The sequence below is a fragment of the Natator depressus genome, chromosome 15, assembly GCF_965152275.1.
Source record: "Natator depressus isolate rNatDep1 chromosome 15, rNatDep2.hap1, whole genome shotgun sequence".
Classification (NCBI taxonomy): domain Eukaryota; kingdom Metazoa; phylum Chordata; order Testudines; family Cheloniidae; genus Natator; species Natator depressus.
This window is the reverse complement of record NC_134248.1, coordinates 25563023-25589405: the sequence shown is the minus strand read 5'-3', so window position 1 is coordinate 25589405 and position 26383 is coordinate 25563023. Positions and strand designations below refer to the sequence as shown.

The 26383-nt window shown below is 44.0% G+C and overlaps 1 protein-coding gene across 1 annotated transcript; it reads right to left on the bottom strand.

Moving 5' to 3' along the window:
* Positions 1-737: 737 nt before the first annotated feature.
* P2RX7 (purinergic receptor P2X 7) lies at positions 738-26255 on the bottom strand. Its single transcript, XM_074972806.1, has 13 exons — positions 26103-26255; positions 23698-23830; positions 23068-23139; positions 21090-21162; positions 19908-20004; positions 16599-16679; positions 15458-15587; positions 12117-12247; positions 6624-6717; positions 5430-5495; positions 5221-5334; positions 3917-4015; positions 738-2749 (listed from the first exon to the last, which is right to left on the bottom strand). The coding sequence occupies exons 1-13, from the start codon at positions 26225-26227 to the stop codon at positions 2258-2260; spliced, it is 1707 nt and encodes a 568-aa protein (XP_074828907.1). The 5' UTR covers positions 26228-26255; the 3' UTR covers positions 738-2257.
* Between the last annotated feature and the right edge of the window lie 128 nt (positions 26256-26383).

Here is a 26383-nt window from a genome sequence, read left to right as displayed (position 1 = left end):
GTATACATCCCCTACCACCACCACCACTGCCGCGCTCCTCCCACCCACCCCCGGGTCAAATTTTCCCTACAGTTACCCTGTGCCAGCACACTGAAGTCAGAAGGTTGCTGGGAGGAAAGTGAGAGCAGAATCTGGCCCATCAGTTACATACATCTAGCAAGGCCCCAATTCCGCTCCCATTTACAGTGAGGACAGAACTGGGCCCTAGATGTCTTAGGCTCACCGATTATCTCTTCCCTTAGATCAAATCCTTTACTGTATTTTTTCTCTCTTACAAAATTGATCAGATGTTTCAAACAATTGAACTGCTGTGTGATACCAAGCTATGATGACTAGATGACCTCCTGAGGTCTCTTCCAACCCTAATCTTCTATGAACTTTAAAAATGGCCACAATTTCCTAAGGACAGCAACAAAGAGCTCACATGCCTGCTGACACTTGGCTGCCCAGATACTATGGCAATGGGGTTTTAGAACTATGGGTAGCAATAATAATGATTTTCATAATAGTCCAACAAATCATTAGAGGGGAAGGGGATTGGCTGGCGATTTAATGTATATGCTACTGCAAAATCACGAAAGGAGAGTCTTCCACTCTGCTATGGATTGATTAAACACTGTATTTATTAATGGAAAAATTCAGTCAAAACTCACTGCAAGATAAAAAGGCTTGCAAAATGAGCATAAGAAGGTATTTAACAGGTCCTTAAAAAGAGAGTCCTAAACAAACACTCCAGGTTCCAACATCAGTACAGTATTTCCAAAAGCAAAGAAAGTGTGCTAACCAATATATATTAGTGCAGGAATGTATCAGTGCCAACATTACAAAAATAACACAGTCCCAATCCATAGCTACAATGAGATGCTGCCACATGAATGTCAGTGCAATTAATACATACTACCATTGGAAATGCAACTAGAGCTGGAATATTTTTCCAGACCCCAGTTTTAAAAATATGTACAAAATTAAAACCACAAACTATGCAGTTGTGCAGATTTACAATTATGCGGAGATGAAAGTGGCCCAGTATATACTAATTAATATCCATCTTGCCGCATTGCTGCAAAAATAGCTAGTGAGATAAAGTAGAAGCACGAGAAAAAATAGGAATCAATGCACAGGCTAATCCATCATTTATTTGCAGTCTCGGGGCTATAGATACTGCCCTGAGACTGCATACTGCTATGCAACTCACTGGGAAGCTAATTGAGCATCCTGGACAGTATGTGGCCCTACATAAACTTAGAGCAAACATGAGACTAAAGCCTGCTCTCAGTTACACAGATACCACCATGATGACATCATGAATTAGCACCAGAGTAAATGACGGCAGAATTTGATCCAAGGCTTCTGAAAATAACGTAGAAAGGCAGTAAAAATGTTGTCCGTTTCAATTCCTGAGTTTATGCTTAAAGGGGCACTATCTACATAATAACCGTACACTTAAAAATGCTTTTCCTGTGTTACTAACATCACCCAAAATGAGCTGGTTTCTTCTGGTAACAGATTTGATCAACCACAAAGCCGAAAGAATCTGAAATGCTACACAGTTTGTGCATGACTTTGTCCATGAAATACACCCTCAAGGGGCTCCATCCTGCAAGCCCGTTCTCTGGACCTTAGGACTGCTTGTGTGACTACAGACTACTCACATGAATAACGATTTGCAGGACCGAGCCCGCGCAAACAATAATACTCTGCAGTTCTAAAGCATCTGTCATCCAAGGCTCAAAAGCCTTTTACTAAGGTAGGTAGGTATTATCCACATTTGACAGATGGAGAAACTGAGACACCAAGAGGTTAAGAGTCAAATTTTCAAAAGTCCTCTAATTTTGATTCCCTGAATGTTTGGGTTCCCACCTTGAGGTAGCTGTTGGTGCAGTCTAGTTTTCAGTTGGAGTGTTGAATAGTCAGCACCTCTGAACATCAGTGCCAAAGTGTCCAATACTGGGCATGCAAAAATTGGGGAAACATTTGAAAGCTATGGGCTATGTGCCCTTTCCAAGGTCACAGAGAGAGTCAGCGGTGGAGTGAGGAACAGAACCCAAGACTCCTGACTCCCAGTCTCCTGCACTAATCATTAGCTAATACTGCCTCATTAACAACACAGAATATGGAATTCAGTCATACAGCAGTGGATTCTGAGAAATCACATGCTTTTCTTTTTAAAATGTCTCCAAAGAGAAATTAAGGAGGTTTAACTGAGAAATAAGCTTAATTGTGGTTCTGGAGCTATATAATAGAGGCTTAATAAAGGTTAATTCTTCCTCTCTAAACCAGTATACTTGCCATCCTCACTGGGATAAGTTTCTCTGATCTTCCACCTGCAGCAACTTGGTATCAGGGCACTGCTCTCCACCTCAGCAGAGCCAAAACGCCAGTGAATATACTGTCTGTAAGCACAGTGACGAAGCTGGTTATTGAGGGTCTCAGTATTCAAGTCCAACAAGGGCTCTTTGTAAAGCAGGATAAACTCCAGTGCTGATCTGGAAAGAACGAGCTGCTCGAACAAAGCCGAGGTTGTAATGCATGACCCTTCTTTTCTTCGGCAGCAGAGCTGCTCCCGGAAAGACTCTGTTTGGTGGCATTTCCCACAGCAGCACCAAGCCGGGCGGTCATGGGATGGAGAAGTTTGTCCTTCGCTTTTAAGGGGCTGCATCTCATGGGCTTTTGCTAAGGCAGGGACCCGAATGGGATAGTGTGCTGTGAGCTTGGTCGTGTCAGTAAAAGCCCCAGTGTCTTTCTGCAACTAAAATTCCCAAACACATAATCAGAGGAGTCAGAGTGAAAATGAGAAAATGTAGCATTTTCTTTACTCTGTGTCTACATCTGCACTTACCTGTCATTAGAGAATCCCTCTGTATTCACAGATTTGATTCCAACTGCTCAGGCTTCACATTTAATGCAGCAGGACAGTATAATATAACAGTAAAGAGGCAGATCAGGAAAACAAATGGTTACTGGCTTTGAATTCTAATGCGGAACAAACCCAGGGAGCTGTTGGTTCATTCCCACTCTGTATGAGTCAGGATCGGAATATTCTTTTAAATCTGTTTTGTAAGTTTATACCCAGTGATCGACTGTATTAGTGACAGGATTCTACGCAGTATAGTTGTAGCTGTGTCGGTCCCAGGATATGAGAGAGAGACAGTGGGTGACAGGAGTCCTTTATCAACATAGTGGTCACAGCACAGGCAATTGCAATAGAAACTTCCCCTATGCTTCCCCGTCCATGTTCCTTAATCCTTGTATTATGTACCTTTAGCACTGCATGGGTAAGTCAATTTCATGGTCCTTGGCTTGTCCCCAGAGATAGCCAAGAAGGGACCCAATGAGTGCCAATTAGAGTGGTTGTCTTTTTGTGATGGGAACACTCATCCAACTGGAGCTGGACTGAGAACTACCAAGGGTATCTGAACACTGCAATCAAAGATCTGTGGCATGGCCGGGGCTGGTTTGGGTCAGCTGACTCAGGCTCAGGACTCAGGCTGCGGGGCTAAAACCTGCTGTGTAGATGTTCAGGCTGGAGCCCAAGCTCTGAAACCCCCCAAGGGGGGAGAGTCTCGAAGCCTGGGCTCCAGCCTGAGCCTGAAAGTCGACACTGCTATTTTTATCCCCACAACCCCGAGCCAATTGATCCAGGCTCTGAGACTCTGTGCTACGGGTTTGTTATTGCAGTGTAGATGTACCCCAAGTTGTTTCATGCAGGCCTAAGGACACCCACTGCGCAGTAATGAGATCTTCTAGTTTTAATCTAGAAAAAACAGTCTCGAGTTCCCAACAGTCAGCTTCAGGCGTTTCCCAGGATCACAAGTGTGGCCCTTCCAAAACCTAGCTAGAAACTCAGGGAGAAAAAACTCAAGTCACTCAGGAAATAAATCCACAAAAAGTCATAACAGTAAATGCTTGAACTTACCTGAACAATCTCGCCTTTAACGTTCTGCAGACTCGTCCTCAACGGTTTGTCTACCAGAATAATGTGCGGGTCATCAACATATGACACGTACATCAGGGTCTGTGCAACAAAAGATATTAACATCCTCAGCTGGAGCATTTATTTAGAATACTCAGGATTTACACTGTATTGATTTGACCCATAACTAGGGTCCTCGAGGCCCAGATCCTGCATTCCTTACTCAGATAAAAATCTCTCTGAAGGCGCATGATCATTGGGAGGCTGTTCCTGGCATAGGGAGCAGCATGGAGGAAGGCCAGGCATAGGACCAGGTGAGGGAGACAAAAGGAACAGGTGTTAGCCTGGGGTGGAGCCCAGGGAGCAGGAAGAGAGGAGCTGTTGGTGGGAGTTGGATTGTACAAGGCTTTAGAGGGAGCTTTTGAGCTCAGATTTGGGCACCTCACTCCCTTAGACTCCTTTGAAATCCCAGCCTAGAAGCTCAGCTGTTCAGGATGCCACAGTGATGCGTGCAGCATGAATTTCTAGAGAGGAGACGCTGGAGCTGAATGTGGACTGGAGCTGATGGACTTGAGAGAAACAAAACTATTTTCATGCAAATGCCCTTAGCCGTTACTGGGGGGAGAAGCTCTGAGGAATGCTCTAATTAGAGACAACCCTCTCTCTACAGCAGTGGTTTTCAACCCGCGACCCAATCGTTACGCAGCTGCAGCCCATGTGACATCCTCAGGCCCATACAGGTAGTGTATATATATTGTGTGCATGTGCCCACATAACACAGAGACAGCTGCATATGTGGCCCACGCTGGTAAACAGGTTGAGAACCACTGTTCTACAGCATCTTTCCACTGCTCTCTAAAGGGTGAAACCTGCCTCACCCCCTGCAGCTGTCAAAGGTCCTGGCTGTAGAAGACAAGTGCAGAGGAGCAGCATTCAGGGGGCTCAGGCCCTGGGTCCACAACCTCTATGCACTGCAGAGCATAGCTCTGTGGGGTTTCCCAGAGGCCCTGTGCCTGAAGGATTTTGAGTAATGCCTGGCTGGGGGAGGAGGTGTGACCCATAACTATAGGGACCCACTGGTCACTTTTCTGTGTAACTGCAAGGAGTCCTGCAATGCTAAGATCCGCTCCTGCACTCACACCACTCCCCAGCATGCAACCCATTCCTGCAAGGTGCGCACTGGGGGCAGGAGAACTCAGAGCAGCGGTGTATTGGGAACAAATCCACAGAGAGCTGATGAAGGACCCAATGAAGGGCCCTATACACTGAATCTTCCTACTACTTAAGCAGCTAATTGCATCCCTTACCCATTTTGGTCCCAGAGCAGACTCGCACTTCTTCCTGAAGTAATATTCCTTGATGGATTCTTTGCAGCAGGGATAAGTGTATGAAGTAATAAGAAAATCAATAATGAACTGAGCCTGCATGCAAAACAAAAGTGAGCAGTGATTCCATTTTCTTAATGAGACTGCGTCTCCAGAAGCAGCTCTGTCAGGACAGGAAATAAATCTCTTACCAAGCCAAAGTAGGACAGCACAGACCCGGTGTACACCAGCAGCTCAAAGATGTTAAACTGTCCAGCCTTAGGCAAAGCAGAAGACAGTCATTTGAGGTCAGAATTCAGATAATGTCCTTCAGTTTGCAGAAGAACAGCAAGGATTGCTGCATGATCGGGCCCAGCCAAATTGCTGTCATGTGCAAGATTTCTAGCTCTTCTGACATGATCGGACTTAAAGCACCTAACCGGGTGGAATGTGTTTAAATTAAAGGGTAGTTTTGCTACATCCAGCTGGGAACTAAGGGTTCCCTTTTAGCCCTGCTATCTCTTGCTGGAAGGATCCCTTATCTTCTTTCAATCAGAGCCAGTCACTTTCCCCAAGGTCCCCTTCCCAGCTGGAAGGGGAACCAGAGACAGAGAGGGAGTCCTCATCTCTACAACATTAAGCAATGACACAAAGGCTTCCACTTCACCTATTCTCCCCCTTCAGCAGCAGCGTCCTTCCCCTCCACCTCCGACAGCAGGAAAGAAGCAGTGCTCCCTTCTGGGTACATCATTCTACCCTAACAAGGGCCCCAGGGCATTATCCCCCTCCACCCACATCCTCGGAGCTATGAGTGGTACCTGCCAGCCCAGGAATGAGGGACCAAGCTTTGATCTCTGATCCCACAGCATGGCAAGGCCAAGTCCTGCCATTCGTCTGAAGATTGATTTGATAGGACTCCATCCTGCAAAGTGCCCAGGATCCTCCCCTCCCACTGGGGCCTCACTGGCAAAATCAGGCCCTTCATTTCTGTAGTGCTTTGTAGATGTCAAACACTGTCTAACAGGGACAGTACGTATCCATAATACCATGCCCTTCTATAGCACCTCCCCTCCAACGACCTCAGCGCATTTTACGAACAGCAAGTGTCACAAGCCCCACCCTGCCGTAGGTACCGTGCACGACCTCCGTTTTACAGACGGGGGAACTGAGTCACAAAGAGGGGAAGAGACTTGTCCAAGGTCACACAGAAAGTCACTCTCAGGACCAAGATTGTATCCAGGTCCCTGCCACAGTCCTATGCTGTAATCACTAGGCAGCGCTTCCTCCCGTAAGGCCTACACTGTTGTTATCACTGGAGTTATTTTTGCCAAAGGGCAAGAAATTCTCATGTCTTTTTGGAAGCAGACAGGTTTGCAGCGGTGATGAGAAAACAGGGTTGCACTTACTGTGCCGAAGACAAGGATGTCGAATCGTATCCCATAGGCTTTGATCAGCGTCCGTTCCTCCTTCCCACTGGGCTGTTTGTAGTACTTTGCGAATCTGTCAAAACCAAACAAGGATCCATGCAGCATGTCAGGGGAATTCAATGCCTCTGGGCTAGAGAATAAAATGGGGTTTTGTTTCTACTGCCTCCTCCCATTTCTGCCCGTTTAGTATGCTACCCTCACTTACGAAGTCAAAGCTCTTCCTCTCCCAGGACCCATGAGTGCTGCCACAGAGCGTGGGTCACTTTGATGAACAGCATTTCCCCCAGCTCCCATCACAGAAGCTTAGAAAAATCAGAGCAATGCCCAGGAAGGGATGTAACCTGAATCAAAGGGTTACTTTTAGAGGCTCTAGAGGGGCACTCAGCTACAGGAAAAGCAGAAAGAAAAACCCAGGAAGATTTTAGCTGCTGGCAATGGTGGGAACACTAGTGTCTCCCAGGCACCAGTGCTTTTACCACCATGTTGTCTGCACCTACTCTGAGCTCTTGGGGTCCCTTTTTTCCACTGGTTTTTATAGTCACTTTCTGCTCAGCTCTGCTGCTCTGTTTCAAAACTAATGAGAGTATTAGCTGCAGGGATAAAGGGCAGCTTTAGAACTCATGTAGCTGCCTGGGATAGGGTGATACACACCACCTCAGTTGCAGAAGGGAGAAAATTGACCCTACAACTCCTGAAACCCGGCCCCTTATTCTACTCACTACACAACACTCCTTCTCCTCATCCCCAAAGTCAATTACCATGAGAAATTCCACTGATAATGCCAGCATAAGGATCAGCAAACAGGGACACTGTGAACATTGAACAAAGGGAACGCTCCCACCTGATGCTGAAAAGTTGGGAAATCAGGCAGAGTCATTAAAAAAAACCCAAACTGAGAGACTTACTGAGAAATGTTCAATGACATTAACATCTTAACTCCAATACCAACATTTGTATCACTCATGTCAGTGCTTCAGGCTGAAAGCACTGTCCTGTTCTTGATAGGTTTACTTCAGTATTTTCTAATGTGTGTTCTCTTTGGATTCATTTAGCCTAGTAATTCCAACTGTAATTTTTTTAGTGGGGTAAACAGGTGTGTCAGCTCTGTGGAAAGTAATTCAAGGACTCGCTGTCACTGCAGATGCCGATTTCATTTAGTGGTTAGTCTCCTGGGTAGTAACCAAAATCTCTGGTAAAAGCAGGTGGAGTTCAATGGGAAATCGCCCCAGATGCCAGGCCATCAGCTCAGCTCTCTGCTCTCTAATTACTCATCTCACAGATGGCATGAAAGCATCGAGGGAAACACAGTTTCCCCTCCTTCCCAGGTTTCAGTTCATCTTGCCCATCATCAATATCCAGAGCCACATCTGCCAGAACCACTGAACAACCCGACAATCCAGTTTGGAGCTGCTCTCCATGGGCCATATTCTCCCTCCACATCCACTACCTGAGAGGAGGCAAACTCACTGGAACCCAAAAACGGATGGTAAAAGAGGGGGGCAGGGGTGCTGTCTCCATGGTTTGGTGCCCAATCTCATAGAAGCCCCTCTGTGGGTTCACTGCTGAGGTGGGGCTCTAGCTGGATTTGGCACCAAAGCCAGGGAGTCGCTGCACTCTGCAGTATGCTTCCCTCAATTCCTTGCACGTATCCAATCAGGAGACTATGCTCTGTGGCTCATGCTGCACTGCAGTGACTATGCTGCCAAGGACACAGCAGGATGGTGGAGCAGCATTGTTTCCCCTTCACCCTAGACCCTGTGGATCCAAGCAAGAAGAACCACCTGAGGCAGGAAGAGTTCCCGAGAGAGAAGTAGTACAACCCCACCCAGCCTGTATTATCTTCCTGTCATTCCTGCTTCCCACTTTATGTGGGGGATCCCCCTTGAAAGGCAGGACCCAAGAGCAGCTGCTGGCTAAGGAAGCCTTGTCAGCATGGCTCTAGTACACCCCCAGTGCCAGAGAGTTGGGGTGAGGGGACACAGGGCTGCTAGGTGGACACAGAGGCAAAGGGTCTTTGCACAGGTGCCCCTGGCCTGCTGCTAATGCCCTGGAATCGATGTGTGGGCCCGTGGTCTGTTCATGGGAGGAATCCTGTGCAAATTTCCTCCCTTAGCCCCTCCCATGGGTCTTCCCTCAGAGGGAGGCAACTGGCCCCTGGGCTCAGTTTTTACACAATCCTTAGTCAGGCAAATGGCTGTCAGGATGCGTTTAAGGCCTGAACAAAAACTGCGGCAGGACCAGTGGATTTGGCCCAACACTCCTGAGCATTCAAGCACCACACTTCAAGGGACATTTTACCCAGCATAGCAGTTTCTCGTCAGAAATCTCAGGACTTCCTGCAACTGCTGGGCCCACTCCTGCAAGGTACTAAGTTTCCTGAGAGGTGCTGAGTGCCGCCCACTTCCTGCTGAGAGTCGAGAGCACCTGCTCCTATTTGGGGTAGGACCCAAAAAGACAATGTTTCCTAAAGCTGTACAAGGCGGGCAGCGAGTGTCTCTGTCATCGCCTTGATACCAGCAACTCAGCCATCAGCCAGCTCTCACTCACTCCCACCTGCTGCAGCACAGCCCTCTCCCATCTCAGTTCTGCAGAACTCTGAAGTGCTTTTAATCTGCATTGCATGTCTTGTGTTCATTAACTTCCCCTTTGCGGAGATCTGTTCTTAAGGCAGCGAGTTACTCAGCAATACACAATGTAATGGTTCTGCTTTTCCTCGCTGCACAGACACGAAACACTCTTTTATCTTGCGTTCAATGTTTCTGTGATCTCTAGCTGAGGCATGTTTTGCTGGCCAGCACTTGGCTGAGCCTGTGTTGATGCCTGCAGCTCTGTGACGTTCTATTTTCAGGTTTTACCTACGTATTCAGGATCAGATAGTATTCCCCACACACAGGTTTTCTATCCCCAAGAAGAGAAGTCACTTTACATTTACTTAGGATGTCACAGAAACTTTCTCCTTTGCAACAGCTTAGTGCTCTGATTTGATATATTAAGAGCATCATTGATGACCAGCTGGGCAGTGGCCCATTGCACCTCAGATTTGCACCTCACATTTGTAGCCTAATCCTGATGCCATTTAAGTCTATGGCAAAACTCCCTTTGAAACTCAGCTGAAGTCAACAGAGCTGCACGCAGGCACTGATGTTCACCCACACAGAACAGTTTGCATGGTTCGGGCCTTGGACAATAACTTGACTTCCAGAACTTTAACCTCACTCAGATTATAAAAAGGTCCCTGAAATGTATTCCCTCTAGGATAACCCTTATGTAGCTTCACTCTCCTGTGACAAAGGCTCCCTGGACATCCTACAAGGACCTATTGCTCCCCAGACCTACCGAAGAATGCACAAGATATTTAATACCCTTTATTTTGCACATTGCCAAGTGACATTCTACCACATATAAAATTAGTTTGATTCAGTCATTATCAGTTGAGGGCAGGGCCCAATCCTGCAACTCTTACTCACCCAAGTAGTTATATTGAAGTTAATGCAGCTACACTTTATCAGTAAATCTTACTCACATGAGCAATAGTTTTTCAGGATCTTTACAGAAAAAACTCTCCTGAAATGTGCACAGGAAAAGAGTGTCTGTGGGGCAGACTCTGGTCTCCCTTATTACGCCAGTGCAAAATCTGGAGGAGTTCCAGTGGAGTCAGTGGAATTACTCCTGATTTACACCAGTGTAATTGAGAGCAGAATTTAGCCCCATCACCAGGAAAAAAATTAATCCCGGGCTGAGTTATTCTCAGAAGAACAATGGAGTTTTTTCCTTCAAAACTGTAAATGTGCTTGGAAAAACAGCATGCTCCAAAAAGAAGTGGATTTTGTGCAGGGTTTCTTTTTCTTCTTGTTTTAATTAGCCTTGTCAGACTTGTCAGGGCAATTTTCTATTAGGATCTAACCAATCCAACGACTCACTGCCCATTAATCTTCACTGCCCTGTTTTGTTATTTTAAATTACACATCGTTGATGTTAAACTGCTGCACACAAACGCTCTTCTTCCTTTGTTTTTATTCTTTGAGAAAGTGGCAGGGGTTGGGTGCGGGATTTTCCACGCTCATCGAAGCCACTGATGAACAGCAGTAGCGCTAGCCAGTCATCGCGTGAGCTGGCAATGCGCAGACTTCCCCAAACAGGCGTGCCATTCTATGTTTCTTAAGCCCTAATTGGCCACACTTCCACAATGCCAGGGCTGGGCTTCCCTTGAGCAGAGCTAACTGTGCTGAACTGTAGCAAAAGGATCTCGCTACAGATCTATGTTTTTATATATTCAAATAATGTTCTTTACAAAGTGCCCTCCTGCCTAGGTGCTCTGACACTGCCCATTCATTTTATAACAAACCTAAACATTCACAAAGCGACCTTGCTGTCCTCCTTCAAAACCCTTCTGCGATGTCTACAAAAATCTTGACAACACTTAGGGCGTTGGTGTCATTTACTCATGTCATGTCACATCTTCCTTGCACACGGTAGTTTGGAAAGCTGCTACTAGGGTTCTGTACTAGATCTGGACTGGGCACAGAGGGCCCATCATGGAGAGCGATACACAAGATGTATTCTCTTTAAGATATTTTAATGCACGGCCAGGTATAGCTGTTACCTGCACAAGTACAGTATGTTACACACTGTACCATCTAGTGATTGAATTTTATAAGACACTTTTAGCATTCCATCACACTGAAACCACTTGCCCACCATGCTGATCCACACTGTCTCATTGTTTCCTTGTGGTCCCCTGTCCGTCTGTCTGTCAGTATCTACTTGTTGCCTTTTGTCTTAGATCGTAAGCTCTTTTTGTTCTGTGTTCGTACAGCGCCCAGCACAATGGGGTGCTGGCCCATGGCTGGGGCTCCTAAGCACTATGGTAATTCCATTCAAACCCATAACGTAATAAAAATCACACACAAGTCAAATAAAGGAAGACTACGACCCAGGGGAAAGAGAAGGGATTTTAGGGGTCAGGCTCAGAACAGTGTGTGCACAGCTAAGTCCCCAATCATATGAGCTGTTTCAGGCAGACAGACTCCTGTGCTATACATAGCCTCACTCAATGGAGCTCCATGTGGGAGCAAAGATCCATCTGCATGGAAGAGCTTGCAGGATTCGGATCTTAATTTGCACGTACATTCACTAGACTTGTGCACGTAGCCTTGGTAAACGCAAGCACAAATGACCAGCTGCATGCATGAGTGGTTGTTTGTGTACGTGACGAGTCTGACTGATAATGCACAGGCAACTGTAGTAATTATGCATGCAAGTTAGGTTCATAAGTACAACAGTGGCTATTATACAAAAGAAAGATTACAGCAGAAATATGTGGCATAGTCAAGAACAACAGCCAGGGCTCCAGCACTCTAGCTACAAACCCCTCGGTTTCCACCTACCTGATTCCACCTGCACATCCCTATCACTCAAGCAATACAGATAATACACTGCTTTGCGATGTATGATTTTTAAAATACCTTTTACCTGAAGTTGTATCCAGGGTATTCAGTCGTCGTTTTGTCATCAAGGCGACGAAAACTGTACTGTGGACTGCAGCGGTGGAACCATTTGTCCAGGTTACAGTCCCAGTTGATCTCAATGCCCATGATTCCGCCCTTGACACAGAAAGGGAAAACACACTTTAAATGCATTCAGGAGCATGAAAAAGAAAAAAGACTGTGCCAGGCCTGGTTCTGAAATTGCTCTGTGCACCAAACTCCCCCTGAAATCAGAGGAGATTTGAATGTGGTCCAATGGCAGGATCACACCTATAAATACACTTGTACTTACGGTACATTTCTATCTCTAGCAAAGACTTCCTTCTAAAGTGACTTAATGAACTGCACAGATCAAACTAGCTACAAGCTAGAATTCATTCAGATTCTGAAGGCATCTCTTGTTTTTTGGCCAATTTCTCATCCTACCAACAAAAATTCCAACTTCATTGCCACTTTGTGATTAGTTTAATTGAATGAAATGGCAAAGATGGGCTCAAACTAAAATCCCAAATGCAAACTCCCATTAATTTTGCAGGGGACCTGGGATCCAGAGCTGAATGTTGCAGCTTCGATGGTACTGCGGACCTGGACCTCAGCAGAACTGGGTTCGGTTTCTGGCTCTGAGAAAATCACTTCATATTTATGTATCTCCATTTCACGCACCTGTAATTATCAATCTTACAGAGGCATTGTGAGGCAGAAGCCTTGTCTACGCTACAAAGTTAGGTCGATGTAAGGTGCCTTGCATTGACCGAGTTGCGCATATGTCTACACTTAAATTTGTCTCTCACAGATATAAGTGCCCTGTTATGGCAACGCAGTATCACCACTTCCCAGAGTGGCGTTGAGCCATGGTAGGTGTCCTGAGGTCAATGCAGCACAGGTGTAGACACTGTGTTAATTATGTCAGCTGACCCTAGCAGTCCTCCAGCAGCTGTCCCAAAAGTCAGACACTGACCACTCTAGTGACAATTGTAGCCTGATCTATAGATAATATATTAATTATATTGATTACTTAAGAATTCCCAGTTATCACTTTGAGGATTGACAGGTTCTCGTCCCAAAATCAGGCCTAGTGTTATTAAAATTACTGGTTAGCTGGGAGCCCTGATGTGCACAGTTGCAATACTCACATTATAGGAACTGTTCTATATTTACAATAATTTATTAATACATTAAGCTAAGTCACTGATGCTCCAGCTCAGTCAGGCAGAGAGAGATAATACAGAATGTACACCTGAAAATCCATATAGTCACACCATCCCTTGCAGAACAACCTGAAATGTTAGCCATTATCATCCTCATCACCATCACCTTCCCCATCGTCACCAGTGGCCATCATTCTGGCACCTTCCGGGGCGACATCTTTCTCTCCTACTGCCCACAGGCTGGAATACAACTTTTATTGTATTGTTACACTGACACCACTATGTCTAGTGCATATCCTGTAGGGGTTTCTCCCCTCTTCCTTATTTGTATTTCCTCACCCTACTAATGTTGGGGTGTCCTTCTCCTATAGTAGGGTGAGGAAATACAAATAAGGGATGGCAGCCTTATTTCGTCCTCCACGGTAGGATGGTTTCCCACACCAGGCGGCCATAACTTCAGCAGGCACCATTGCAATAAAGAGACTAACAGCATACGGGCCCCGGCAATTTTGGGACACCAGCATCAGCAGCAGTGCTCTCTGTACCTTTGTTAACCCCAGGAATAAGATATCAGCTAAAATCACCACTGCCTGTGAAAATGGTGCTAGCATTCACTCTACTGCACTATACTCCTAGTTTCATATAACCGAATACTTCCCTCCCCCTCTCCCTCCTCCTGGCGGGCCACACTCACCCTGGCTGGTGCTGTGAGTGGAGCCATGCACAAACACTCCGAAGCAGAAGTGAAGTGTTTAGTGTGTCTTGTTTAAAGCTTTAGGAGAGCAAGGGAAAGGAGTTCTGAACCTGAACTTTCACTTGCTGTTGTGACGATATTAACAATGCTACCTCTGGGCGTTTTATCTCTAGCTGCTGCTGTAGTGGCCTTGAGGGGTTCCCCCTCCACACCTGTGGAGTGCCTGAGCCAGATAAGGAGGAGAAAGAAGAGGATGGGGAAAGCCAGAGCTGCATCAGACTACTAGCAGAGTGCCTGCAGGGTGCTGACTATATGGAGAAGGAAAGAGTGGACTGGAGAAAGGCAAGGAGTCCCAGCAGGAAAAGGAGAGGAAGGTGCACCAGGAAATAATGGGGCTTCTCCAGCAGCAAACATGGATGCTGCAGACTCTTGTGGACCTACAGTGTCAACAACCACAGGCTCGCTTCCCTTTGCAGTGCGTGGAGAACTCAATTACAGCAGCTCCCTAGACCCCCATCAACATTCCACATGGCATCACCCCTACCACTCCACACCAGGGACTGTAAGGCCCACCACAGCTTCACGTATACTAATCTGTGAGAGGCATGGTAGCTATATGTTTAGCAAAAACAGACATGAACGTTCCTTCCTCTTAACTTCTGTTCCATTAATTTATTTACTTGCTTTTAACTTGCACAGAACGGTGTTTGCATGCGCACATGCTAACTGCCCCGGCTGTATGCCGACATAACTTGCGGCAGCAAAAGTTTGTAGTGTCGACATGGCCTTAGTACATCTAAACTGCCATGAGAGGTGGGACTGTAGATACACCCGAGCTAACTTTGATCTAGCTAGTTTGACTAACCACAACAGCGAAGCTGCAGCAGCCCCAGGCTACACAATGAGAGCCTGGGTATGTGCTTGAGTGGCTAACCTGTGCTGCCAGGACTTCACTGCAGTCACACCTCTCATGGCAGCGAAGACATACCCTCAGAGCTGGTCTACACTGAAAAGTTACATCACCATACCAACCTCTCTCAGGGGTGTGAAAAATCCATTACCAGTGAGAGACGTCATTAACCCAACCTAATCCCCAGCGTAGACAGAGTTAGGTCGTCAGAGGAATTCTTGTGCCAGCCTAGCTTTTGGGGAGGTGGTGGGGAATCTTTCCCCTGAATACATGGCTCAAGGTGCCCTTTAACAGAATCCTGAGGAGAGGAAGAGTCCATGTTGACTGGCCTGAGAAGACTGTTTAATTACTGACAACAAAATCCAATGTGTATTAAATCAATATGGGCACAATCCTAGAAGATGTTGTGCACCCTCAATTCTCATGAAATCCTGCAGAGTTGAGGATGCCCAGCACCCCCCAGGATCAGCCCTTAAAACTGGAACAATTCCATTGTTTGCAATGTTTAACAATGAAAATGAAAGAGAAATACCATGGAGGTGTTCTGAATGGAAGACAGGAGTCATGCCACAGACCTGAATTGCCATCTCTGAAAAATTTTCTCCTGTTGCTTGGAGAATATCTCCCAGCTGGAAAATTGGGCAGCCTGGTGCAGTTATCTTGTTGAATGTGCACGAAATATTCAATTTTGGTAAAAAGTTTCTTCTGCAAAGAACCACAAATTATTTGAAAACATAAATGTGAGCTCTTCCCTGAAAAAGCATCTACAAATGCCATTGAGGGGCTCCCTGCTCATTGCTCCTTCCTGAACCTGTATCAAATGCATAGGCGCCGACTCCATGGGTGCTCTGGGGCTGGAGCACCCACAGGGAAAAATTAGTGGGTGCTCTGCACCCATCGACAGCCAAGCTCCCCCCCGCCTCACCTCCTCCTCCACCTCCTCCTCGCAGCGCGTGCCAACGCCAAACAGCTGTAGCAAGCTCCGGGAGGGAAGGGGAAGGAGCAGGAATGTGGCACGCTCAGGGGAAGACGCAGGGAAGAGGTGGGGCCAGGGTGGGGATTTGGGGAAGGAGTCGGAATAGGGGCAGGGAGGGGGCGGAGTTGGGGCAGGGACTTTGGGGAAGGGATTGGAATGGGTGGGACAGGGGTGGAGTTGGGGTGGGGCCGGGGGCAGAGAGGGGTCGAGCACCCACTGGTGCCAGTAGAAGTCAGAGCCTATGATCAAATGTGCTCAGTTTATTAGTAGAATATGGGGGGGACTTTGTAACTACCAGCTCTGCAAATTCCACGTGGGGTCTAAGAATCAAGCTGGGTCCTTTAGTTCTCGGGCATCACCACCAGTAACAAAGGCTTTGCAGGTCAAATTATTCCCTCAGTGACACCCGTGCAACCCAATTCCCTTCAAATTATGCCCTCAGTGACACTTATGTTATCCTACGCCTTCAGTGGTTTTACCCTGGTGTAGCCAATTACAACTTAGTCATTTTGTTACTAATGCATGAGAAGGAATAGAGTCCATCTCACTGTCCTATAGCTGTATTTGGTCATGCAAGGTTAAGAAGAACAAAGAGCAATCAGACCTGATTTTTGTCACTCAGCATAGCAGATACAGCCCTAAATACACAGAGAAGTGCAGACTGAAGGTGTTTTATTTACACATTCATTTTTGGAGTAGAACTGCTATTTAAGAGGAGATGGATGAATGTGTGCACTTACGCAGTGTGATTAAATTTTGGGAAGTGGATATTGTTCTTTATTAGCACTGTGAAGTTTTCAGCACTCTTCAGAATGGCAGGCCTAAAAGAGGAACATATCAAGTACAATGAAAGCTATTAAACCAACTATCTTCCTTTAGTTAAATACATCAATTAATGGTACACTATTTTGCTATTACCTGGGAAATTGTCAGTAGGAGAACATGATACTGAGAATAACGAGTTAGATGGCTCAGGGGGTTGAGAATAGAATACACGGTTTTCTTGGTTTTACTTATAAACTTAAACTGTCAGTTCTCTGGGGGTGCGGACTGTCTTTTACACTTGTTTGTATAGTAGCTACACAATGGGGCCTGATTCTGACTGGGGTCCCCAGATGCTATTGTAATACAAATAAATAATAATAGGAGACTGCTAATTTGAAATCTGGGCATTGATCAGCAGTGACTGATGTTATCATGTGATCGCTGTGGCTTATGTGAAATTAGTTGGTGTGTTCATTGCAGTTCCCAGTAGACAGATGGCTTTGTCACAGACACTTAAACCACAGTTGGCACAGATTATAAAAATGAGATGTTGAACTACACTCTCCTCCAGGTCAGAGTTCAGTCACATCAGCTGGACCATGTGAAGGAAGCTTGCTCTGCTACTACTCAGGCCATCCCTGTTTGGTGGAAAAATAGAGGAATTCAACTTCCAGCATTGTCAACCTGGCACCACCACAAAATTAGCTTTGAAAAATAACTTTTTGCAAGAGGATGTCAGCCAAGATACTGGCTTCTCCCATTCTCTTTTCAAAATGAGCCAGGAGCGCTCTGATTTTCACCTAGAAAGTCCCCAAAGGTGGACACAAATGGTCCCTGAAGCAGCAACCCATGCAAAGAACAGTACTTCGGAGCGTTCTTCTTAGTACATCATTGTATTAGCAGCAGAGTCTCTGAGCCAAAGACCTGCAAGGACAGGAAATACTTTACCCAGCTGACACATAGTGTCAATTACAGACTTTTCAGCATGTCTCCTAAGCAAATTGAAAAAGCAGGTGTTGGCTGCAACCGAAATTTTAAACATTTTGGGACATCATCTGAACAATTAGACTTTCTAACCAGTCTTCAGTTTATAATGATCAAGAAATGAATAATGTATGTTGAACTTTAAAACACTAAAAATAGATTAATCAAAAAGTTTTAAACTGCTTATGCATTCAGGACAGACACCTGGGAATCTTTCCAGATCTCTTCTATGAAGGTGCTGTAAACATTTGTCCTTAAGTAAGTTTATCCTGGTCACTTTGCCTGGCATTGCATGGAGCTGGAGACCAGTCAAAACAAAAGAAAGGGAACCTTCTTGCAAAAAGTTATGGTTTTGTTCAGTTTCAACCATCACAAAAGGGAAGGAAATGGAAGTGCTCTTTATAATGCACAGAACTTGCACAGAAAAGCCAACTGTGGGTATAGCTGAGAACCAACATTGCTCTGCCAGAAGTCAATATTTGAAGGCACCAGGCTACAGACTTCCATACAGGTTGTTTCGGTTATTCATTCAAGTTGCAGAGAAACACTCATATTACCCATTTAGTGACTGCCATGAACTCTTGCCAGTGGATTTTGTGAAGAATTCTCATACTTGTGATTTGCCACCCTGGCAGCATTTATTGGTTCATTTGTCACTGCCAGGAGACCAAAACCAATCACTGATACATTAGAGGAAAATTGGACAACAATATGGGCACTCTGCCAATTATGCAATGTAAATATAGGCCAAATCTCTTTCCTGCTGCGTGCAGCTACCAGCTTGCGCAGTGCGATGTTTGAAAATATTTAATATTCACTGAAGTTACACTGAAACAAAACCAAGAGTTTTAACAACATGGGTGTTCATTAAGCTGCCCTGCATGACCGTCACAAAAGTGGGAGAACTCCCATTCTCTTGATTTTTTTATGTGAATTTAGGATTCGACCTTGCAAGGTGTTAACCAGCCTTGAATTCCATTGAAGCCAATAGGAATTGAGAGTACTCAGCAGCATGCGGGGTTGGAGCCCTAAAGTGGGATTTTCAAAGGGCTCAGGTCTCAGCCCCCAATGAGACTTTTACCACTGACTTGAAGGAAAGAAGAGTTAAGCCAATCATGGGGTCCTCTATCAATGGAGCAAAGACAGCACTGGCAGCTTCCCCTATGCCTGCCTCGCAACCTCGAGGGCCTACCCCTTGGGATATGAGGAGAGTTTAGTTTCCCTGGCCTATTTAGTCCTTGGTATCTCTGTTGGAACTGCCAACAAGAGGGCAAATCAATATTAATTGGACTGCTGGGTTTTGTGGTGTGGACACATCAGTTTAGCAGGTGGCCTATTAAACACTACCCTATTCTCTGTGGGTAAGCCTAGCAAACCACATGCAGTGGTAGTGAGGGAAGAAGAAAGCAAAACCATATCATGGTCTAAATACACGGCTGGTGTAAAATGGCACGGCTCCATTTAAGTCAAAGGAGCCGCACCAATTTACTCTAGTGGAGAATTTGCCCTGTATATCTTTTCTAAGCAGCAAGGTCTGGTTTAGTACAAGAGACCCAGTTTCTTGTGCACGTAGTTCAAAAGCTGCTACATATCAGGGTTTGGTAGAAGCAATGTTATATCCTGGGGCTTCAAGTGGAGAATACTTTTGCATTGCACATGTGAATGAAATCAAATGTTTTATTATAACCATATTTACATTTTTTTGCCTGATACAAATGAGTAACTACATGTTAAAGTGGAACCCTTACATCACAGAACACTTTACAATCATGGGATCATACAAATTAGATGTGGAAGAGAGCTACTAGGTCTTATATTCTACTCCAGTATATTTTATAGAGCTTAGTTCAGTCCAATTTTACATGTTACCAGCACTAGGCCTTTCACCACTTCCCTTGGACTGATCCACAGTCAGAATTAGCAAATGTTTCCCATGAGACTTATCAGGTTTGCCACATTTTTCCTTGTCATCCTCATTAATTATCAAAATGCCTGTAGTGAATCCATGACAAATTTGTGACATCTAGAATTCTTCACATGGCAACAGACTGTGATGTCACAAGCTTGGATTTATTACTTCACCACAAGATCAGAGAGAAAGAGAAGCCACTACAAGCAAATTGATGGTACTTAATTTATAAATATCAGAGTTAATAATAATAAAAGTTGGGTTGGAAACAAATGTTTTACAAACAAAGATACCAAGGGCCCTCTGCCAGGTGCTGAGCACCCTCAGATCCTATTGTCTTGCAGGATCCGGCCTTTATTGATTACATAAAAATGTGAACACTTTTACTTACACTGGGGCACCTTTCATTGATTCCACAGGGCACCAGGCAGAGACTTCACAGGTTTTAATTGTTGCATTATAGTTCACACATCTTCCTGTCTGAATTCCTGAACAGAAGAAGAGTTAGCTATTACTGAGTTCTCTCACACACACAGTTTGACTCAGTCCTTTGGATAACACAGTCTCAAAGTACTGGTGGATCTCTACACACAGGTAGGACAGAGACTTTAAAATCAGAGTCAAGGTTTTGATTTTCGCAGCTCTTTGTGGGCTGAACTAACCGTAGGAGGGGTTATCAGATCCATGCTTCCACTACACATGCATAGTGCTTAACTCCTCCCCCTGCCCCTGTTAATACTGCACATTAGATGTGGGTGAAGGATTTTCTCCATAGTTGTGCCGGAGTAACAATATTCAAGAGTTCTTAGGGCTTAATTAAACCATATGAGCAAATTAGAGCAAGAATGTTCTAAGTGCAGAACTTCACTGCCCAACACTGTCAGCAGGATACTGAGTGACCATTCAGCCAATGAAACACAGACTAACTATTACACCATCTGAAACAACTCCTATTGGCTGTCAGTGTCCTAGAAGGTAGGACACAGATATCTAACAAATTTTTAGAACTAATTAACCTTTCCGAGGGTATCAAAGACAACATAGCCTTTACATAGGGCTTGATCTTGCAGTCACTCTACATGCAGAACTGTCCCTGCCTGCAATGTGAATTACACCTGTAGAAAGCACTGCAGGAGTGGGCTGTATGTGTGCTGTGGTATCCGATTTGCATCCCCCCTCCTACATCCACCCTCTCTGTCACCGCCCCTGCCCAGTCCCACTTTTTGTTAAAATTCTCCACAGGGTGGAAAAAATCCAGGTGAGTGAATACAAATTTCATGTCATTCTCCTTGCTGCTCCTTTTGTTTCCGTCTCCCACTCTTGTCTTTATGCCTCCCTCCTCACCACCCACTGTGCTTGGTAGTTCATCTCCCTAGTCAGATAGATCTGCATACACAATTGCCAGTGGGTGTTGCACCAGTATATTTTAGAGCAGAATTTGGCTCTACAGTTGCAAATTCTTCAAGGCTGGTACCCCATAATTTCTTTAACCATCTAATAATTATTAACTAAAAGACAGTTGCATTTCACCACCTGCTACGAGTTTTAAAATCTGAATGTGGAATCCATGTACCATTACTCTGGGGGTTCATGTGTCCTTTTTTACAGCTCACATCTGAAGAGCAGACAGCTTTGGCAATGGGGTACTGAAAAAGACAAATATAAAATACCATTATAAATATCTACCTCTCTGTTGCTATTGTAAAATGTTCTGCACAGAAATGGCAAACAGTAAGATGAAATCACAGAGCGAGAGGCAGAACAGAGGAAGTACAGCCCTCTTCTGTAACCCATTCACTCAGCATGGTGCTTAATGTGACCTCAGTTTTTGAGAAGGTCAGTACAAGCAAAGACTGAATGGGACAAATTCATCTCAAGTGTAATCTCTTGTCTTCACTGGAGTTAGCCCAGGGATTTATTTGTCAGGTGAATCTGATTTAAAAAAAACCACACCAATGATATAGGAAATGCAAGGAAGTTGTTCCTAAGTGCCCTGAGTTTCTGGGACAATACATCAAATTCAGTTCTGGTTACACCCATGCCACTTCCTCAGCTGGAATCCTATTGGCAATGAAGGGAGAATTCTGATTAACCAATTTAATTACTTTATATATCAAATATTTTTAAAAACTGAGTATCAGAATAAACCAAAGGCTTCTGAGGGATTCAAGTTGCAGCCACAGAAGAATTAAAGAAAATATTCATGGTCCTGTTCCATATAGCCCTGCAGAGCATAAGCAGATTTGCCGAGTTCTCCTCATCAAATCCCCCTCAATGCACAATTAGTAAATAGGCTGTTTTTTATCATTTCTCTCTCTCTCTGCAGTTCTCTGGTATCACTCTGATGCTCTGGCACCAGTGATTTAGAGTACAGGCAGAGAATAGACTACAATCTTTTGACAAGCTTGGACATGTACTGTAAGATATTGTTTTGTCTATCAGTGGCACGGAATTTACTTCTCTGTTTCACACTCATCAAGAGTAGATTAATATGTGTGTTATGTATGCTTGTTTTTTTTTTAAATTGAATAGTTGAGGCCAGCTTGCACATTCAAAAATATGCATGCATTTGTGTGCCCACAGTTTCACACCCAATGATCACAACTGCCTGTCTAAATACCCAGTTGCATGTGCAAATACCTGATTTGCAAAAACAAGTGTGGTCTCTATATTGTGATGAAAGTTATTAAATCTGCATGCATTTTTGTGTCTCTGTGCCTCAGGTCTCTATCCACACAAATTTGGTCCTTATTTATTAACTAACTACTGTGTTTGTCTTATACATCAAAACTTTAAAACCGAACAGATCAGATAAAGAGCCTCTGGTAGCTTTTGGTTTTTTAACTTTCCTTGGTTTGCAGTAACATTTCATTCCCTATCATTTGTATCCTTTTCCATTTGGCGAATACTGAGTCTCACCTAGCCTATGGAGCGCAAGCCAGTCTGACAGTGGATTGTTTAGTTCCTTATTTGTTAAGAGCACATATACGCTGTAGCCAATAACAGTCAACTCATTTCTGCAAACTCAGGTCTCTTCTAATAACTATATGAATGAACGTATAGGAGAACTGCAATTGGCAACAAATTTTGACCAGAAATAAAAGAAAAAGACCCAAGCATGATCAAGCTTAGAATTACAGCACAGCAGATTACTGCAGAGAAGCTGGCAACAATTCTCTAACCCCACTGTTCCTCCTAGTTGCACTTTATAGCAGGGGTGAATCCAGATGTGTTGAACAAGAACAAATGCATGGGGAGAGTGTGACCCAGGTGAAGGTTTGGCTGCAGGGTCTTTGGTGTGGTACATCACACCAATGCCAGTTGATTCTCTGAGAAAAGCAAAAGGGCGGAGGGGAAAAAAAGAAATAACTAGACTAGTTTTTGCATGTTGCTGAATGAAATAAAGAAGCAGAGGAAGACAAAGCAATGTTCACTTGTGCAAAATTGCCATAATCATGAGCCACTAATTAATGTTTGAGGCTGCTATGGATTACTTCTGCCAAAGAATGCTATGTTATGCAGGTGGGAAATCACTTACAAAATGCAGTTACCTCAGGGCAAACACTTTGAAACTGGTTTTCTGTCATGATTATGTTGGTTATCACAAAAAAAGAGTCTATTCCCTATACAGAGAGAAAAGAAAACAGTAAGTCTCAATAAAATACTATGTGCCACATTCTCATCTCAGTCACCCCTGTGTTAATCCACAGGGACACCACTAAAGACAAATGGGCCTGGTTCTAATCTCACTCACACCAGCGTAAATCAGGAGTAACTCCATTGAACTCAATAAAGTTCTTCCACTGTAAAACTGGTGGAGGATCCATATTTGGATCTCAGTGATGCTAGTGTAAATCAGGAATAATTCTATTAACTTCAGTGGAATTACACCAGGACTGAATTTCTTCCTACATTTTCTGTTACTAAAATAAAAAATTACTTGTTGTAGAAACATCAAGTTTCTTAAAAATCCCATAAAAAGACATTTTTAAATTTTTTTTCCATGCTTAAAAGTTACTGCTCCCAATTTACAGCCTTCTTAATTCACGCTCACAAATACAACTGCCTCTCTTGTTGATATGTTAAAATCACTGAGCAGCAGGACAAAGACACATGCCAGGAAAGCAACAGCATGTATCAATGGAAGTCAGACGCTGTCCTGACCTTAAACGGAGACTCACCTGCATGGGAATAGTGTATTCAGCTGTGTCCCAGATTCTTGAGTCAGTCTGAACTACTCCTTTCACTTTAGTGTGAACTGAGCTGATCACAGAGTCCTTTTTCTGATACCGTTTGTCGGTGACAAGCACATAACTAACCAAACAAAATGGAAAGCACAAATGAACCCATTGAAATGGGTTGAAATGACAGTCATTTCTTGGCATGATTATTTGAAAAAGTGTACTGTAAATTAAAAGCCATATTAAATTTTTTCAAGGAATTTGGGATCTTGTCATGCGTTGAATGCATTTTTCAGGCCAATTGCCTCAGTGATCCCATCAGAGTCAATGGGATTGCAATGGTATTGCACTGATGTATGTAAGGGACATTGTATAGTGTAGTTGTGTACTATTAGGGTGAAATCCTGGCCCCACTGAAATCAATGGCAAAGTTCCCCACTAATTTCAAGGGGGCTTGAAACAGCTCCCTTTGCATTTCATCTCGTGCAAAGGCCACATGACAAGGGACCCATTAAAAGCAGTACCAATTGCAGCTCATAAGTCTCTTCAGATTGCTTAATGTCATCTTCATGTGTTAAGAGGTCAATCTGAAAGGCTTCTCTTTAAAATAAAATCGGGCTTTCCATACACTACTGTTATTTTTAAAGGGTCACCACCAACCTAAACTTAGCCTAATATTTGCATTCTGTAAAAACAAGTTTTTATAAAACCTAAGGCCAATATAAATGCTATCCTATTCCAGTTAAATAGTTGTTTGGAAATAAATAAATAGCCACTCACCCCACCTCTGCAGCCTCTGGCACCAAAACACTGCAGCACCAAGTACCTGAAAGTGTCCCTAGCTATTGTCTTGGGGTAACATTTTCAAAAATGCCTAAGTGACTTTGGAGTCTAAGTTCCACTGACTTTCAATGAGACAGACTCCTAAGTCATTTAGGCGCTTTTCAAAATTTTACTCTTGATGTATTTTCAGTGTCCAAAATGAGAGAAATGCAAAAAGTAAAAAAAGGGCATAAATAGTGCCTCCTAAACTGGATTCTAGAACGAGAGTTTAAAAAGTTATTAAGGCTTTTGGATGTCTCCATTTTGGGTCCCTAAATAAAGAATATTAAAGGGACCTGACTTCTAGAAAGTGCTGAGCCCTCTGCCCTTTGAAAATCAAGCCCTTTCAGGAGTTTCAGGTTAAACGCCCAAAATCACTAACCGTTTTGGAAAACGTAGGCCTGAACATTTTCCCTCTGTTAATAATCTAATGCATTACCAACAACATAAGGAAGGAAATATATTTGTTTACAATTGTTTTTTTAAAAGTTGACAGTGACCTTTTAAGAGTCACTAGCATCCATTGCTTCTGCAGCATGAGGTGTGCAAATGTGATGGGTCAAACTCATGAAACTGACCATTTCTAAAACTTTTGTGTAAGTTCAGAAGACACTGTCCACATTAAATAATGGCATCTAAAAAGGGTTTCCTTTCACAGACAAGTCTGTGATTTAGTTGACTGAGTCAGCACTATTTCAGTTAACAAATAAAAATTTCAGGAGTGAAAAACCGTGTCTAGAATGTGTAACTGTGAAGCGACTGACTAAATCAATTGTCAGTTTTAAAATCACTCCTAATTTACTATTTTTTCTGCCTTTGAGGTGTTTTCTACAGTCAGTCTTTCCCCTCTTGAGAAGAGTGATTTGGGACAGTCATGCTGCTGCAGCAGATCTCAGCAACAATTTGGAAATGGTGCCTTAATTAGACAATAGCACTTCTTACAAGTTTATTGCCAGTGCAATTGGTATCAGCTGCTCAATGTGTAAAAGCACCCATCCGTAATAATTAACCATATTTTATTAATAACTAAAGACATTGGGCAGCAAATATGATTGCTGAAAGCAGCCCCAGTTCTGAGGTAAACAGGAAAACATCTGCCCTTTATGGTCCCAGACCTATGCACTTAATAGTCATGAAACCCTGTTTCTAAGAATTGATGCCCTGGGTGACCCCTTGGGTAACTTGAATGGCAGATCTAGCCCTGGACTCTGAAGGCCAGGTTCTGATTTCAGTTACATCAGTGTAAATCTGAGGTAAGTCTACTGACTGTGTAAATGAAACCAGACAGCCCTGTTGGAAAAGAAACTACATTCAGGCACTTTTTATTAGGAGGATGAGAGAAGGCTATGCAGGACCACACCTCCAGCAGCCAACTCCCTGTTCTAAACAGCCACTCTATAGGATCCTTCCTGTTACCACACAATACTGTTCTGCCTTTAAAAAGCAGCTAAACAACTGATTTATGTTGGTCCTCTAGTACAGAGTGAAAAAGTTCTCTGTACTTGTTGAAGGCTGAATCCTAAACATTCAGACAATCACCCACATAAGAAACACATTTGCTCATCTAGTTACTTTTAACTTACCAAACATACAGGAAGACAATCATATGGAAGGTCCATTTCAAACTCCCATAGGAAACGCTCTGAAAACGGACAACTTTAGAAGTTTCATATTCACATAAATTCTTCAAACTGCAAAATCCAGCCATTATTATCACTTCCTTTGGAATCTATGCTCTCAAGAACTGTAGCCACTTGATTCTGTCTACTTCCACCCCCACAACTCCCTTAGGCAGGCCACACCACTTAAAGGCACAGTAAGAAAACCATTTGCATTACTAGCATGGAAGCTGAATAAACTGAGT

Excerpts from the sequence above, each read along its gene's own strand:
- P2RX7 (XM_074972806.1), bottom strand. The coding sequence starts at position 26,227 with ATGGCTGGATTTTGCAGTTTGAAGAATTTATGTGAATATGAAACTTCT. Across the intron at positions 23,831-26,102 it reads ATTGTCTTCCTGTATGTTTG|TTATGTGCTTGTCACCGACA; the intron begins GTAAGTTAAAAG and ends TTGTTTGGTTAG. Across the intron at positions 21,163-23,067 it reads TTCAAAGTGTTTGCCCTGAG|TACCCCATTGCCAAAGCTGT; the intron begins GTAACTGCATTT and ends TGTCTTTTTCAG.